Raw genomic sequence first — 17,184 nt, 5'->3', positions numbered from 1 at the left:
TATTAGCCAATAAAATTATATGTGTGGATCATGAGAAAGTTCTCATTTAGTGTCTTTGGAAATCCCTCCATGCTCCAGGCAGTGTAAGTATTATGCTTTCCCCGTTAAGTCACACACTGTTTTACAAATACCATGGAGGGGGTTATTTTTCACTGGACACCACATACATACAAATCAGCCGGCATACAGGCAAGCAATGATGAATGGAGGCAAGATGAATAGGTTACAGTGTCAACTTAATTTACAAGCGATAACTCAATCCGTTAATTCCTGCCCTGACCCTTCCACTTTACTACAGAGGACACGCAGCTCTGAGAGTGAGACAAGTAAGTTCACAGTTCTGCACATCATGATTAATGCCTGTTCACAAGAAAGACTGTTGATGTTCCTGGTGTAGCAAACAAATATATGAGTGTTCTTAACTGCTGAAAATATATAAACGTCATCATGCATGATATTCTGTTTGCTGATGCAAAAAATAATGAGAGGTAACGATGTTGGCAAGACAACTCTAAACAACGGACTACTTTAGTTTGTTTATGTGTCATTTTCCCAGACTTCTTTTCACAGTGGGAGCAGTAAGATGTTCCTTATGACAATGTTGCCTTTTCTTTGTGCTTACGTCAGTGATGGTGCAGTGTAATGTGAACTTGCTTGGGGGGAGCTACAGACACAAAATGTGGAAAATACCCCATATTTTTAGCACTATAATAGGAGTCTGGTATGTGTATCATCCAACCTTGATGGCCTTACCATATTCACTCAGTTTTCCCCATGTTATCAGTGATGGCCTGTATGATTATAAACCTGCAGAACCTGAGGGCTGTTACCCGGCGCCTGTAGAATGTGACACTGCAGAATGTGGATGACAGGATTCCTCTCTGACCTTATCAAGCACTGAGTTTATGAACCAAGCTGCTGCAGGTTTCCTGAAACATTTGCATCATCAAAATCAAGCATTTTTTCCCATTACCAGCCTCAGGAGCTTGTTTCATTAAAAGATTCGAGGGAGAGGTAGGCTTGTAATTATTTCGGGGGTCCTAACACACAGTTAAGGAGATGAGACCCTGGAGACATTACAAGGAGCAGTATTATCTGGTATTATAATATTATAGTTGGCAAATCTTGTCTGTAGCAAAGGCAAGCGAAAAGAGAAATAATGACAATGACTCAGGCCTAAACGTCATGGGTCGAAAGCATCAGCCTGCCACATGACAAGTACAGAAATATGTTTTCATATCCGCAGGATGATGCTTGGTATATTCATTTTGGCTTCCCACAACACATAATCACAGCAAAATATGTGGCCTCAAGAAGACCTGAGTGTTGGTAAAATGTTCAACTTTAGAAAAACACTAGTGGCAAACTTGCACTTGCATTGAATCTGACTACTAATGCAGCCATAAACAGACAAAGTAAGTCAGATACTCAACTATAGTGAACAGTTCAACGCGTTTCGTGTTACATTTCCAGTAACACAGGCTGGTAGGGGAAGGAATGCAGAACTTTTCTCTATTAATCTACTGTATCTCTCCCAAATCTACTGTCTTTCCCTCCTGCAAAACTGTATTCCTGTCCGACAGACATAAACAGTGCAGTTGACCTTTAGGAAGATAAAACATATGAGGGTTACACAAACACATTATCACTGCAATACAACGACAGTGATTTGAAAGGGGCTTTGAACTACTACTGACCTCCAGACTTTCTTTATCTCAGTCATGATTATACAAGGCCAATGCCTATCACTGTCACTTCTAGCAGCCATTGGCTGAGAGCAATTTCAAGGCCAATGGTTTCTAGGGTGACCATGAATGTGATTGTGTTGGGCATCATTAGGGTTGCAAAGGGGCGGGAAATTTCCGGTAAATTTCCCGCCCGGGAATTTTGGGAATTTTGATAAAAAAATTGCCGCAAATTAAACGCTGAGCAATAAAAACGTCATTCAAAACTCTATTTTAAAGATGTATGGAATGCAGCACACGCTGCACGTTGAATTTCAACCCTGCACTGTGCATTTCTCCATCACATGCACAGATAATTCCCAGTATCCTGCACACTACAGCAGGGCTATTGAGGCCACACTACTGCATTAGCCCAAGGACTAGTCAGGGAAGTTTTGATGATATTACTGGGGAAAATATATTAGCATGCTGATTGAGGATTGTTCATCCGTTCATCTAGCCTATTTCTATTCATTTATCCTTCAATTGTAAAATATTTTTAAAGACGATTCCAATTGTTTAGCTAACTATTTATATCTCTGGCATTGCATTAGTGTTTTTTACAAGCTTTTTTCTCATCTTATTCTACAGAACAATGCTACGTGCACTATCTCATGTGTGGAGACATTTCACCCCAGCCAATGTAGAAGGAAAGGCTGTGTACATTTGCAAATACTGTGCAAAGACCTATGTTAAGAATGCCACAAAGATGCAGAAGCATATAGTCAAGTGCCCAAAGTTTCCTCAGGGCTGAAATCAGCTTATGACAAAACAAAATGTTTATATTTATATCTGTATATGACAAGGTAAATACAGTTAGTATAAATTACCCACAAAATTTCCAGTTTATTCCCGTTAATTCCCGTATATTCCCGTTAATTCCCATGGAAAGTTTCCAACTTTGAATATTCCCGGAATTTTGCAACCCTAGGCACCATATTAAAACGCACAAATGGCCCAGTCTGAAAATTAACACTGAATCAATCTTTTTTGTAAATGCAACTTATATAGCCTCTTCACTGCAGGGTAATTTGTAAAAAGAGGATTTGGGACCCATCGGTTAACATTGACCATATTCTCTGCTTAGTAGAGTAAAAGAGAAATAGTACAACCTCTCATTGCCTACTAAAAGGACATTGTATTTTCAGTCATGTTTGTTTGTGTGTAAATGGGAGGCAGGATATAGGGTTCAAGGATTTTCCATATGACCTCAATCATGTGTACAAATGTGTCTGTGTGGAAATGATCAACCATCTTATATATGGAGCAACAAAGAGATTGTAGAAATGGCTTGGAATTAATAAAATATAAACTATTTTCAAATGTGGGATCTACTGTTCAGTTCACGAGTCAGAATGATGTGAGGCAGGGTGTGATACAACCACCAGCTACACGCTGGTCTTTTGTCTGTTCAGCTGTCTGCTCTAACAGCCAATTTGGCAGGAAACCAACCATCATCCCTTTCTGAAAACGCATCCTAGCTGGAGTTTGGTAAACTCTGTTGTTCACTCCCTGCAGTCGTAGGTGAATATTGCCGTTCATTTATCAACCTGTTCTGAGATTACAGTGAGCACGTGGGCTCAAATGGAGCGGCTAATTAATCTGCAAGTCCCCTGTAATACTGAGTTAGGCGAACATTTCTGTATATTCTTGTAATGGAATCCATATCTACAAATAGCTGTCATAGTCTGATCTGACCAACTTGAACACCTATATTTAGAGAGTTTATCAGCATATACCAAACTAGAAGCAGGTCATTGTCCCCCTAATTTAACCCATCTCAACACCCTGACCCATTCTGTAGGGCTGTGATTCAGTCTGCTGCACAAGTTTCTAGGAAGCTCAATAAACGTTTTGAATTGGAATTAATCAAAAACATTTCTCTTTACCCATAAATCCTCTGCATGATCACATCTTTGCTGAGCAGATATTAAAGAGGTCATGGATAGCCTCAGCTGGCCAGAGTGACTGGCTCACTGTTTGATTGTTAGTGCTTGCAGGTTTGACAAAATCCCAAACAACCTTGGCAACTGAGGCCTGTCTCTCATGTATCTATCTACTACTCCATGATTTAAACAGGTGGATATCAGGGCAGGTAATGAAAGACTCCATGATTCCTAGACACTATACTTTTCAGAATACCTCTAAATTAAAACTACACCCTGTTTGGCTGCCCAAAAAATGTAACTACATTTTGCTGCCGTTTATTGTTGGTTCTAACCCACTAGTTTCCCTCTCCCTCATTCATTCTCTTCTTCTCATTCATGGTATTTCTCTACATTTCTCCCCTTGTTAATTCTCACTTTCTTATCGTGCCAAAGAGGGCTCTGCTAAACCCGCCCTAATAACCCCTCTCCCTCTAAGCCATCTTGTCTAATGAGATTGGGCCTGTATATTGAGACCAACACAAGCAGAGCGAGGGAGAAAGGGGGATTGAGGGAATGAGACCGTAGGTTCAGAAGAAACAGGATGAAAGAGTGATGGATTTACATAAAATGGCCGAGTGGCAGACAGATATGTGAAAGATGTGGTCCTCAGTGCACTAGAACAGACTGTATGTATGTATGTATGTATGTATGTATGTATGTATGTATGTATGTGTATATATATATATATATATATATATATACACAGCTCAAAAAAAATATAAGGGAACACTTAATCGTCACAGTATAACAGCAAGTCAGTTAAATTTCAGTGATATCAATCTGTCCATTTAGGAAGCACAAGTGATAATGAATCAGTTTCACCTGCTTTGGTGCAAACTAAAGTGACAACAGGTGCAATGGAGAGGCAAAAGCAGAACAACCTCCAAAAAGGGAATGGTTTTGCATGTGCTGGCCACAGACAGCTGCTCTCTCTTCATTCTTCCTGACTAATTCTTCTTAAGTTTTGTGTTCTGCTAGTGTCCTTGTCACTACTGGTAGCATGAGGCGGTATCTGCAGCCCGATCAGGTTGCAAAGGTAGTCCAGCTCCTCCAGGAAGTCACATCCATACGTGCGGTAGCAAGAAGGTTTGCTGTGTCTCCCAGCACAGTCTCAAGAGCGTGGAGGAGATACCAAGAGACCGGCAGTTACACAAGGAGAGATGGACAGGGCCGTAGAAGGGCATCAACCCAGCAGCAGGAACGGTATCTGCTCCTTTGTGCAAGGAGGAACAGGAGGAGCACTGCCAGAGCCGTACAAAATGACATCCAGCAGGCTACAGGTGTGCATGTTTCTGACCAAACTGTCAGAAACAGACTCCATGAGGGCGGCATGAGGCCCGACAACCTCTAGTGGGACCAGTGCTCACCGGAGGACTAACTACCACATTCCACCACTAGTCCACTTATTCCTTCCCTCATTGTCTCTCTGTTTTGGTTTCCTCTCTTTCATTGTCTCTTCATCTCAACTTTGTTTCTATCCCAGGCACCTCTCATTTCATCTCATCTCTTTACTTCGTAGAAGTAAATTTAAATCCAATATTAGTTTTACTACCAATATTTGGTCAATAGTGAAGTATATATTTTTTTGTCTCCTACAAATGCATATTTTATAAATGTCACATAGCCTCTTTTCTAACTGAATTCCCACTGAGACCAAGCTCAAGTTGGTTATAGCAAGTATGATGAAATTTAGTTTAAAAATATTTCCTTATATTATCAGCATTAAAAAAAACATCTTATACTTCCTCTCTTTTTGCCCTTGACCCTTCAAGCACCCCAACTCCCTCAGCCCCCATAAAAAAAAATGTAAATGCCACTTTTATTTCACTCCCCCTCTCGCTCTATCTATACAGAGGGGGAACAGGGGGTCAGTTTGGGTCCACGGACATTGAGTGTTTCTTTTCAAACATTACCAACTTCTACGAGGCTTTGCCTCCTAGTTTAAAGACATAAACATCATAAGTTGCAGATCTCCACAAGAAAGTAGTATTAAAAGCATATTTTCTTTACAATCCTGGAGTCTCCTCAAAAAATCGAAGCTCTGATCCCTAACATTTTTCTCAGTTAATCAGTTAATATTTTACTTGGAAAGAAATAAAGTAAAAGAAATACAGAGATTATAGTCGTCTCCATGATTGAAATACATGGAATTTATTCCTTTTCCTTGTTGCTGACAACTCAATGACATTCAATGCCATTAGAGGTGAGGGATAACTTGTAATGGCTTGAAAATTAAAAATAACACTGGTGAGAGTGAAAGGAAGTGTAACACTAACAACATAATTGTTTTGAATTACTGCATGTCTGTCACTTTTGAGAAATTCTGGCAAGGCAGTGGTCAAACTCAGACAACATTAGGACCTAAAGAGAGATTGTGTACTGGAGCCAAAGGCCATGTGAACTCCAAACGGGAGCCTTAGAGGAAAATATACAGCCACTGCTAAAGGCCTGCCAACCCCCTCCATTTCCTCATTTTTTGCAGTGCCACTAAAGATGGCTTGAGGAAAGGGAATGAGGAGGCACCAAAGTTCAAACGATGTGTATCAGTAAATGCAAGCAGACCAGGTTGTAACGCAGTCTGTTCCGAAACAGCCTCATTTTTCTCTTCTCCTCCTCATGATGGGATTTGTTATTCTGCTGCCTATTTCAACTTGTTCTTTCTGTACTCCTCCAAAGGACCAGCTTTGCAGTATATATATATATATATATAAAAAATACGATCCCAAAGACAAATAAACGAATATTCTGCTCTGTGCTTTTGTCAACCACAAAAATGTCCTTGTGGAGCACAGCACGTCACCAAACATGGAGCTAAGATAAAGATAACACAGAATTAGTTTAACCCATTAAGTCAAGATGCAATGTATGCGTATCCATTGAAGACCGGTTACAATGTTTGTGTGCTTCTCCCTTTAGAGCCGGATGCAAAACAAACACATTATGTGTGATGTCATTCTTATGGCACGTGACCTATGAAATTAATCATGATTTTCAGAAATACATGTGGGATCACATAAATGATTATTTGTGTTTATGGATATACAGTGTGGTCAAAAAGTCAGAGTCCATGAGTGAATTTTAAAATGTTTTTATAAGAAGGTACATGAGAGTTCTCTATCCCCTCTGTGCTGAGAGTCTAAAGTGTGTCTTAGTGATTTGAACTGTGCCTAACAATTGACAAATACATTTCCTCAAATAATGGTATCTGACCTACTATATACACTTGTCTCTAGTCATCAGTGTTAATATTTCTAACATGGTCCTTATTTTAATAACCTGATATAAACTCAGAATGGGATATGAACACCAATTACCCATAGATCTAAAAGTCATGTTCATGAAGAAGGGATGTAGAAAAATACATCAAAAAAGATAAAGAGGCAGACGAAGAAATGGATACACAGAAAGGTAGAGAGATAAGGTTACAGAGAGATTAAAAATAAAGACACTAAAAAAGATCAGAAAGGCATGTCAGTGGGCAGGCACACAAACCAGAAGACTGGCTTTCAAAGCAATGACGTAAAAACAGAAGACAAACAAGACAGTTAAATAGGGAGGGTGAGCAATAGGTAAAGAAAAACGGACATACTAGTACCTTGGTAAACAATATATGGAAAAGAGGCACATGTACGCAATGAGAGCAAGACAGAGAACAATCCCTGTTAAAAAATACACAGGTAAGAGAGCCAGCTGGGCCAAGAGCCAAAATGAGCTGCATAAACTTTGACTTTACTGTTGGTGGTAAATATAAATACGGGCAGGAAGAAAGAGACAGACAGGACCTGAAGAGACGGGTCAGGAAGAGAGATGGTCACTGTGTTAAAAAGCAGTCAGACAGCCAGACGGAGTAGTGTGAGCCGTCTGAGGGCTTTTCCACTAAGCGCTGTCGGTCAGCAGGTCTCTGTTAGGATGCTAGGCTACATTAGATTTGCCTGTAAGCTAAAAGCACACTGGCCACACACAGCAGCCTGCTAATCAGGTCACCTGTTACACAACACTGCACTGAGACCAAACACACACACACACACACACACACACACACACACAGTCATGGTTTTTCCTTTTTAATCACTCATACAAATGTACACACATGCTTACATAGTGTTATGTCTGCATGACCTCAATGGACATTCATTTGACTTACATTATGACTTACCATGTCCCGGAGACTAACTATGACCAAAACTACTTCCCTCTGACCCTCGCCCGAACCTTAACCAAAACCTAAACTTAACATAAACTTGAAACATTTGTCTTCAGTGAAAATCGAATAACTTAAATTAAGTGGCCTGAGTCCATAATGTGACTGTGTGAACAGATTTAGGTCCCCAAAGCATGAGTATTACCTAGACCACACACACACAGCCCCTGCATTAAAATGAATATGGACAGCGCTGCTTATTACACTTCTTGCAGGTGGCAACTATAGGAGCTCAGTGTAACATCAATCTATCACACGCACGCACGCACGCACGGAAAATGTCACAAAGCAAAGCTAAAACTTCGGTCCAGAGTAAAGAACTGAATAGCACAAATGTTTGAATTTGAAGAGAACATTGAAGGATGACTGAGAACAGACAAACTCATACTTATGAATAGATAAATAAATATGTCTCTCTCTGCACTTTCTTAGACATCATGTCAGCCATAACTCACTCTATCTACTTAATACAGTGCCTTAATCACTACTATACTAGAAAGGTAATGGGGAAATCAGCAGTAGGGGATAAAGGCAGGAGAGAGAGGGAGTGAGTAAAACCATATAAGAAAAAGAAACAATGAGAGGAGGTGGGAGAGCAGGGGAGGAGACAGAAAGAGGTCAGAGGGGCAGAATTTCAGCGTGCTGCTGCGTGTGATCATACCCCGAGCTACATTAACCCCAGGCCTCAACAAGAACCAAGAATGCAATAAGCGTTTCATCTGCTCCACACACACACACACACACACACACACACACACACACACACACACACACACACACACACACACACACACACACACACACACACACACACACACACACACACACACACACACACACACACACACACACACACACACACACACACACTCACTCACTCTTCTTTTCACATTCAGATGCTTGCTGGCACATACAGCCTGCATGGACTCATAAACTTTGGGTTGTGAGCAGACCCTTACAAACAGGGACTTATGACAAATCTGTCACCACATGGACCCTTACAACCATGTGGATACTGAATAAATCCTCAGTGTAAAGTTGCAGAGACAGATGGTTCCCGTTTAGTCTTATTGGTACATAAACCAATATTCAGAGAATTTTGTAAGTAACTTAATTATTAAATTAAAATAAATGAATATTCTTTATGCATCGTCACAATTTGAAAACTCCAGGACTTGTCGCAGTCTACTCAGAATGGTTTCCATTTCCAAGGATATAGTCAGCGTTGCTTGTATTCACTAAGCAGTGGGACGGCCGTATGTCATTATTTGTGAACAGAGTAACTTCAGTCCATAATGAACTCTGTCCATCTGGGAAAATCTGCACTTAATGCTGCAAGTGGGCTTTTGCAAAAAGAAGGAAACCATGCTGCTGTTGATGTTACAACTCTTCCCAATACTTTGACCAGTGCTTTGAAATATTCAACACAACACATGGGCAGGATTTTGAAATACTGACTGGTGCTTTTAAGGGGAACGAAAACAAAATCAACAAGTTTGCTGACATTTCCCATAATCAAATATCATAATAAAAAAACTGCACTGACCAAGATGAATAAAACTAAACTTGAAGTCTGCTGTATGTTCAGATGACTGTCTTTTAAAGTGTTGTTCTGTTGAGATTTAGCATGGGCTGGTTTTTTCCCCTCTCAGCCTTTTTCCTCAATCATTTTTTTTATATGTCCTCTGCTTTATCTTTTCTGCCTTTCTTACAAAAAACACATTTAATTTATTTCTATTATCATCTCTGGGACTGATCTGTCCCTCGATCCATCTTTTAATAAAAAGCCCCACTCACTTTAGTCACAGATGCGTCTATTCATCCCCTCCTGTTTCTCTCAGACTGACACTACACAGACTCGCTCAAAAGGGAAGAAACATGCACATATTAGGAGGACCTCCTTTGTATTGCCGATTTTTTGTATGAAACCTATACTTTTCTTCATCGACCTTTAAAACTGAACTGCGAACAATGGAGGTCTACATATTTCACATGGATTCACCAGGTAAATCTATTTAAAGACAGCGGGCAATCTTTCTAATTAGCACTCAGTTTTAGTCCAACTATATTTCTTCAAAAACTCCACGCTTTAGTCTTCTAGTCCCAGCATAACATATCAGCAGTGAATTAAGAGTTTATTTCAAATCGTCAATCTACCATTTCGTTCAACAAACTCAGGCTCAACACAGAAAGGGTTACTCAAAAAGCGTTTGCATATCATCACCAGATAAGATGGAGGTACAACAGTTTGTATTCAAAACAATATCTGCTTTGGTTAAGCAGCTCTGCAGGCCCATGTAGTGATCCTGCTGTTGTTCTAGGCTGCAAGAGTCGGGAAAACAAAGTAAACGTAAAATAGGATGTCATGTTTTGGGAATACATAACCAGCTATCTAGTTCATTTACATTTTAGGCGTTTAGCCAGTACACTCATACACAGTTATTTCCTGCAGCAAATAAAAGGTTAAGAGCACAGTAGTGAATCATCATACCTCTAAACAGCCTAATAAAAGAAAATCATGTTCATGTTACACAACTGGCATTTCACCGTGAGGCTATCGAGACTTTTTTTTTCAGCCACTATGAGGGGTCCACAAAAACGACCTCTCTATTACAGAGAGCTGTTCTATCTCATTTCAGCTCAATAAAAATCTCACAATGACAATATTTCTTAATTAAGGGGTCAACACCCAAAATGAGTCATTGCTTTCGTTCCAGTGGGTCACCACTTGAAAGAAGCAGTCACATGTTTCAGTCAGCTGTGCTCTAAATGTGAGAAGATGACTTTTTCCCTTAAGCTGAACTTTTGTCCAAACCCCTGATGAGATGCTGATGAGCTACTGTGATGGAAATTTGACACTACCGAACTTTGTACTTTTGAGGGTACCGACCAAATAACATCTGTACTTAAGAGTACCGATTCACATTAAATCAAAATGTGGCAAATTTAGTCCACAGGAAGTGGCTAAGCAAGCGGACATTAGAATTTCCAACAGTCCCTGAATACACCTCGTCGGAAGATATCAGTGGACATTTAGGCTTAAAACAGGGTGCAAATGACCTCGAACATAAATTTTGGGGCTTCTGACCATTGAGCAGCTTTGGATCATAGAGGAAACTCTGTTTTCGATGTTTGTTTCCACTGTTCTTCAACAAAGTCACTGACCAGCTGCTTCACGTGAACGCACCTAGCATCTCACAACACAGACACACACACACACAAGCGTCCACTCTGGCTGGAGTGAAAGCCGTCACATTCAACATTTGTAAACTGATTCGTTTGGTTCAGCGTTCACAAAAAATATGAACAAACTGTCAATAACAGTCTCTGAACTCTCTCTCATGCTCTCTGAGTCTATTCCCTATACAAAAAGTTCACTCCCCCGCCCATCTGGATGGGAGCAGTCTGCTGTGAGAGGGGTATGAGAACAGAGAAGTGAGACTTAAAGAGAATGTCATGCTACTTAAAATATTCACGTGACAATTTATACTCGATGGTCGTGATATAGTCATTTTATACATCGCACATGATATCCGATATCCGTTCAGATAAGACAGCAGGCTCATCCTTTGAATATCAATATATCGCCCACCCCTACCTTAGAGCATAGATGTATCTGGGCGAGAGAGAGACAGAGTACAGAGCCAAAGAGAACGAGCAGGATTGACGCAACTACCTCATCTCCAATGCACCTTGTTCCAAGTTACAGTGGGTCAAGGCCATTGTGAGCCGAAAGTGGTCTCAGCTGTGATTACAATTTTCAAAGTTGACACAGACAATACGTCTAACCTGAGGAAACACATGGTAAAAATCCAAATATAAGCTGATGAGTGTACCATTTTGACAACCAGGAAAAAAAACAAAGTCCCTTGCTATTGCCAGAGCTCACATCAGTATGCCTGCAGCCAGCACTGAAGGAGGCGGACACTTTGAGCAGCAAATGGTCAAGTGAGGAATCACTAAAACCTGAATTGACATCTTCAGGTAATTAATTAGCTTGTTGGACTAAGGTGTTGTTGTAGATAACTGGATTTTCCATTGCCTTGGTTGACATTAGCTTAGCATTTTAAGTAGCGTTAGCCAACACTGAGCCTGCATGCTGCTGTATTTAGTATGCTAAATCCGTGTAGGAGATATTCCAAACTTTACAACAAAACCAACAGTATATAAATTACAAACTAGTGATGGGGAAATATTAAAGTATGCACTATGCAACACCCACAGAAGGGATGAAAACCACAACAAAACAGAAAATGCAAATTGCAAAATGCCGATAAAAGTCGCGTTGGGTACCAATACTGCGTTCTGTATACTGGTACTATATGGGATAAAATGTTTTTTTGATTGGATATTTCACAGTACAGATCTGACAAAAAAATAACACCAGAGAAAGAAAAGTGATGACATCCATCACTGACCGGACATTGTGATTACAAGGTCACCTTCTCAAAAACCTTCAGCCAACAGAAACTTGAAATAGCTTTACCATTAAAATTGTTCAAGTTTAGTTGCATACTGTGATACAGCCTTTACCATTCAAGGTACTAACACTGTGACTATCATTTTATTGTCAGAAGACGGTTCTGCATACCAATGTTTGCGATTGGGTATGAGTCACCTAAGAACTAAGAAACACCATGGCTGTTCTGCACTCCCAAGTTTAGAAAGTTATTTTGGTATTTTTTGCACAAGACCAAACCACTTTGGAGCATCGGCAGTTGAACTGGTGGCTTTATAGCATCTTTATACCTATAGGCTACAAGAGTAGTCAGGCAAGAGCACATGATGTCTTTCACTATACAGGACTGTATTCTTCCCATCACAAACTAATGCCTCAGGACAGTCAACACAAGCATGGCTGTATAATCCAATGTCATGGATGTCATGTGTGTGACCCACAGCATCCAGGCAAAAGTTGCTTCCTGGAGTGAAACAGTATCAGCTCCCTGTCCCTTTATTGCCACCTTGAATAAGCCATAGAAATACTCAACAACTGATCATTAATCAGAATGTACTAGGAAGAATTGCTTCACCAGGCTGGAATTTGAACGGGTGTGAAATCCAAGTCATATCACATCTGTTTGCTTTCACAAACATGCCCGTACACATGCAGCAATAATGTGCACAGAGCACTCAGACACACACACACAGAGGTAATGTGTATGTGCACATACACACAGATCCCTCAGCTGAGGTCACAGATGTTTTAAAGGAGCCAAACCCCACTTGCATGAGCATAGAAACCAAAACTGTAATCCCCCATTTACCCTGAGCCAGCTTGTACCAACCAACAAGGCTGGCCAATATTCCTTTCAGCAGAGATGAATATTTGCATATGGGGCATGATGAATATAGTTAACCTATAATTGATAAAGAGCTAAACTAGAACTAAAGTTTAAAACAAATACAATTCAACCCTGGACTATTCCGAATACCGACATGAGACACATTGTGGAGTCATAATCATCACTTATGCATTTGGATTATGTTGCTTGACAAAAAGCATTGTGAAATTCTTTCACTAGCTTAAAAATGTTACTTGCAGTTTTAAAAACATACACCTGTGACTCTTTCAGGGATCATCACAGACGAACAACTCATTGAGAAAACACAGAACCCCATTCACAAGGTAAAAGCCCCTGGCTCCACAGCACACTGATGCTATGTAGGACATGCTGTTCTCAGTAGCACAGAGGAGAGCTGAGCCCAGCTTACATCTTCTGTCAGTCTATCGAGGACTGAGGCATCTGCACAAAGTAACATACCCTGTTCAACCTTGATTGTTACATTATATCGTGCAGAGTGTGTGAGCGGCTAAATTTTAACATAAAAATAAACTGTTGCTAAAAAACAATCACAAATCATTCATTCATTCATTGAGAAAATACTTTTTAAAAAGCCCGGCTCTACTTGTACAACTGAGTCGAGTTCAGTTTCCTTTCATGGGTTTAACTTTCAGAACACATACTTTTAATATGATACAAGTGGTTAGGACAGGGGGTTTGCTGGTAGTCATTGAAAATTTGGATGCGCAGCCAAGATTTTCTTCAATACATTAAAAACAATAAATTTGCTTTTACTCACTTATAGCTGTTGCTCAGAGTCTAACTGCATGTGGCATTTGTTATTTTTCAATGTTTGCTCTTGTTCAATACTGTGCAACAACTTTCTAATTTAAGCTAAGAAAATAAAAAAGTGTTATGCGAATTGCTTTGTCAGAGCATAATTTCCACTTGCAGGGATAATATATTTTCGTAGTTCCTGAAATATTTAGAAAAGTATAGTTGATGAATTCAGACATTTAACTGCAAAAAAAATGCGTTCAGATCCTGACAGTCGGACAGAAAATAAGAATGGAGAGGCCGCAGGTTAGATGAGTGGCATGTGAGGGCTTCCTTGTGGAACTACCTGCTCGATGGAATTTTTTGAGCGCAAATATGTGTTTGGGAATGTGATGAGCGCGCACACACACACACACACACACACACACACACACACACACACACACACACACACACACACACACACACACACACACACACACACACACACACACACACACACACACACACACACACACACACACACACACAGAGAGAGAGAGAGAGAGAGAAATCTCTCTCTGAAGAAGTGATGAGATTTATTCTGACTACATCAGTGGCAATGTTTCAGGACTCATCTTCACATTCTTTACTTCCCTGTCCAGCCCATTCACACCCCCCCCACACACACACCCACCCCACTCCGTCTATATGCTCGCTCTCATTCTGTCCAGCATCACACACAGACATGTCCGACACAACTGATAATCATAACAACCAAACATCTACTTACGCTCAAAGTCAGAATCCTCATCGTCATCATCATCTTCTCCGTTGGACTCTGTTTGCATTGGCTCCCCATCAAACATCACTCCTTTCCCCGTTTTGCCGACAGCACTGGCCCCATCCTGACTTCTGGTGTCTCGCAAGCGGGTGAAGTACTGTACTGCAAATTCCACCAGGTCTGACGGCCTTTGTCGCAGCACCTCCACAGTGTAGCCCTGCAGCAGTTCTGTCAACCCCACCGGTATCTCAATACTCATGGCTGTGTGTGGCTCGGTGGCGGTGTTTGCCTTCTATCTACAGGAGGAGAGAAAAGTGTCAGAGTTTGTTTTGGTACAGAGACATTCTTGTGCTTCTGGTACAGGGCTGTGGTGTGACAATTAACTGCCTGCTTGTTAACTTGAAAGAAAACCTTTGACTGTGCCAGCACACTGTGTGCCGGTGTGTGACCTGTGGATGGTGAGTGGCTGAAAACAGCTTTGAATGACACCCGGCATGAAGTGGGAGAGGCTGGTGAACAAAAGAACTGAGCATCAAGTTTGACACTGCCATCTATAAGCAGGGTAGTGTGATGCACTACATGAAGTGTTGCTGTGTCACTGAGCGGCCACTTTATCTGAGCTTGAGCCAAGGAACACACCGTCCCCACGGCTGCACAGAGCAGATAGGAGCCTCACGTGTTCTGTGGGCACCACAGATAACTCGTGGCATTCCAGTAACATCGCTGCCTGGCATCGTCTGAAACGGAGCTGTCAACTTGGGTGGGTGGCCGGTTGGCGCTAGCTAGCAAAGCGGCTAATTAGCTAATACGCCTGTCAACTGGCTGCTGGTCGATGCACAGATAGGTGAGCTGAGCAATTGGCTGCACTTACTAATCTCACACAACCTTGGCTGGAGAATAATGGCTGCAGCAGATACAGCCCCACTTTCCACCCACCAGGCATTAGCCACCTTAGCCTAGCTAGTGTGCCACCTTTAAGAAAAGCCTTAACCGTTAGCTCGCTGGATAGTCTGACGCACTGGCCGCGGGAGCTAAGCCGCGGATAAAGGGCTTCCAGGGGAATCATAGCAAGCCGTACATGACCTGTAAGCCGTGTGGTATGCGAACCTAAGGTCGCTAACAGTGTGTCACTTACGTGCGGTTCTGTCTCCCCGGCTCAACTAGCCAGTCCCCTCCTTCTCGGTGTCTTCCTTGTTGTCCCTTATCTCGCCGCTTCTTTCTAGCCAGTCTCTTTGCCAGTGTAGCCACCGTATCCCTCCACGGAAGAGACCACTTGTTCAACCTAGAGCCAACAATGTCCAGGTTCGCGTCGCTGGGTCGACCTGTGTTGTATTATTCCTGCCGACCAGCTGTACACCGATGCTGACTAAGTTAAGAGGAGGAGGAGGGGGGGGGGGGGACGCACTCGACTTCACCGCCGCAGCCTCTTACGACGTCCACGCACTCGGCGAGGGTGGGACTTGCTGTGGCTGTAGGAGGTGGGGTAAGCAGGCTAGCTCTCGGGCTAACTGGCCGAGCTGCTCAGGGCTTCTTAGCGGCTGCCTGGCGACTCTCCTCGGGACGCGAGTAAATCCTGCCGCGGCTGCCGGGTGACAAATCCTGAAGTCGGCGGTTACAGCGCAGCGCCACGACGCCCGGTGAACGCGACGTGAGGTTACCGACGGGACGCGTCTGTCGAAGGCTCTTCCAGCGGCTGGTTTGACGAGGGGAAGCCCGGGAAGAGCGATGAGGAGACACGCTTCCTCCTCCAGACGACACACAACAGTTTGACTTGTAATTCACCGCTGGCACTGGCGAGCGTGAGGAGGCGTGGCCGGCGAGCAGACAGCGCTTGACATTGATCGACGGGACGCGCGGCCAAGCAGAGCCGAGGTTGGGAATATCCCAGCCAATCGGGTGCGGTCGTGCAAGTAGAGGCGGGAACGGAGGCAGGACCTTATTAGTCCAGCCAGCAAAGAACCACACCCACAGAAGTGTCAGTGAGATGGGGGATCTCTTAAAACGGGCAAATTAAAATGATATTATAAAAAGATATATAAGAGGTCTGTTATTCACACCCTTTACTGTTTTTTAAAAATGTGTTCAGAATTATTATATTGTATTCTGTTCACAATGTATATCTTTTGATTACATTTGACTTTATATCTCTATTCTATAATAATTTCATGTTTCCCTGCGTTTATACTGCATGTTTATTCATTATTACTTTTACTGATGCCTAGTTTTTGGCTGTCTTCTTCGCTGCTGCAGCACAGCAAATGTCCCCATTGTGAGACTAATAAAGGATTATCTAACCTTATGTTAATGCTATGTGCTGCGCCTTGAAAACAAAAGCTTAATTATGTTGCACCAAAACTATTCAACTGATTATCTTCCTCGTGTCAGACTGATAACATCACACACCTTTGTACAGCTGCGGCTCTTCAACTGAAGGCCTCTTTCGTGACATCTAAAATCTCTCTGGTATTTTCCCCCGGCCCATTTCCCTTCCTTCTGTTCTCCTTTC

At 41.9% G+C, this 17,184-nt stretch overlaps 1 protein-coding gene across 2 annotated transcripts in view; it reads right to left on the bottom strand.

Annotated features, from left to right (window-relative positions):
- The window catches only part of prkar2aa (protein kinase, cAMP-dependent, regulatory, type II, alpha A), a 46,486-nt gene extending 30,011 nt beyond the window's left edge, over positions 1–16,475 (bottom strand). The window contains exons 1-2 of one of the 2 annotated variants that reach the window (XM_034591854.1): positions 15,814–16,475; positions 14,688–14,974 (exon numbers count right to left, since the gene is read on the bottom strand). In XM_034591854.1, the coding sequence (XP_034447745.1) occupies positions 14,688–14,937 (250 nt within the window). In that variant the 5' untranslated portion in view covers positions 14,938–14,974; positions 15,814–16,475. The remainder of the gene's footprint in view (positions 1–14,687; positions 14,975–15,813) is intronic. The other variant, XM_034591855.1, reaches the window with a different exon arrangement.
- Positions 16,476–17,184: the final 709 nt, after the last annotated feature.

The sequence above is a fragment of the Hippoglossus hippoglossus genome, chromosome 7, assembly GCF_009819705.1.
Source record: "Hippoglossus hippoglossus isolate fHipHip1 chromosome 7, fHipHip1.pri, whole genome shotgun sequence".
Lineage (NCBI taxonomy): Eukaryota > Metazoa > Chordata > Actinopteri > Pleuronectiformes > Pleuronectidae > Hippoglossus > Hippoglossus hippoglossus.
Note: the sequence above shows the minus strand (reverse complement) of the source record. Positions and strands in the feature narration are given on the sequence as shown.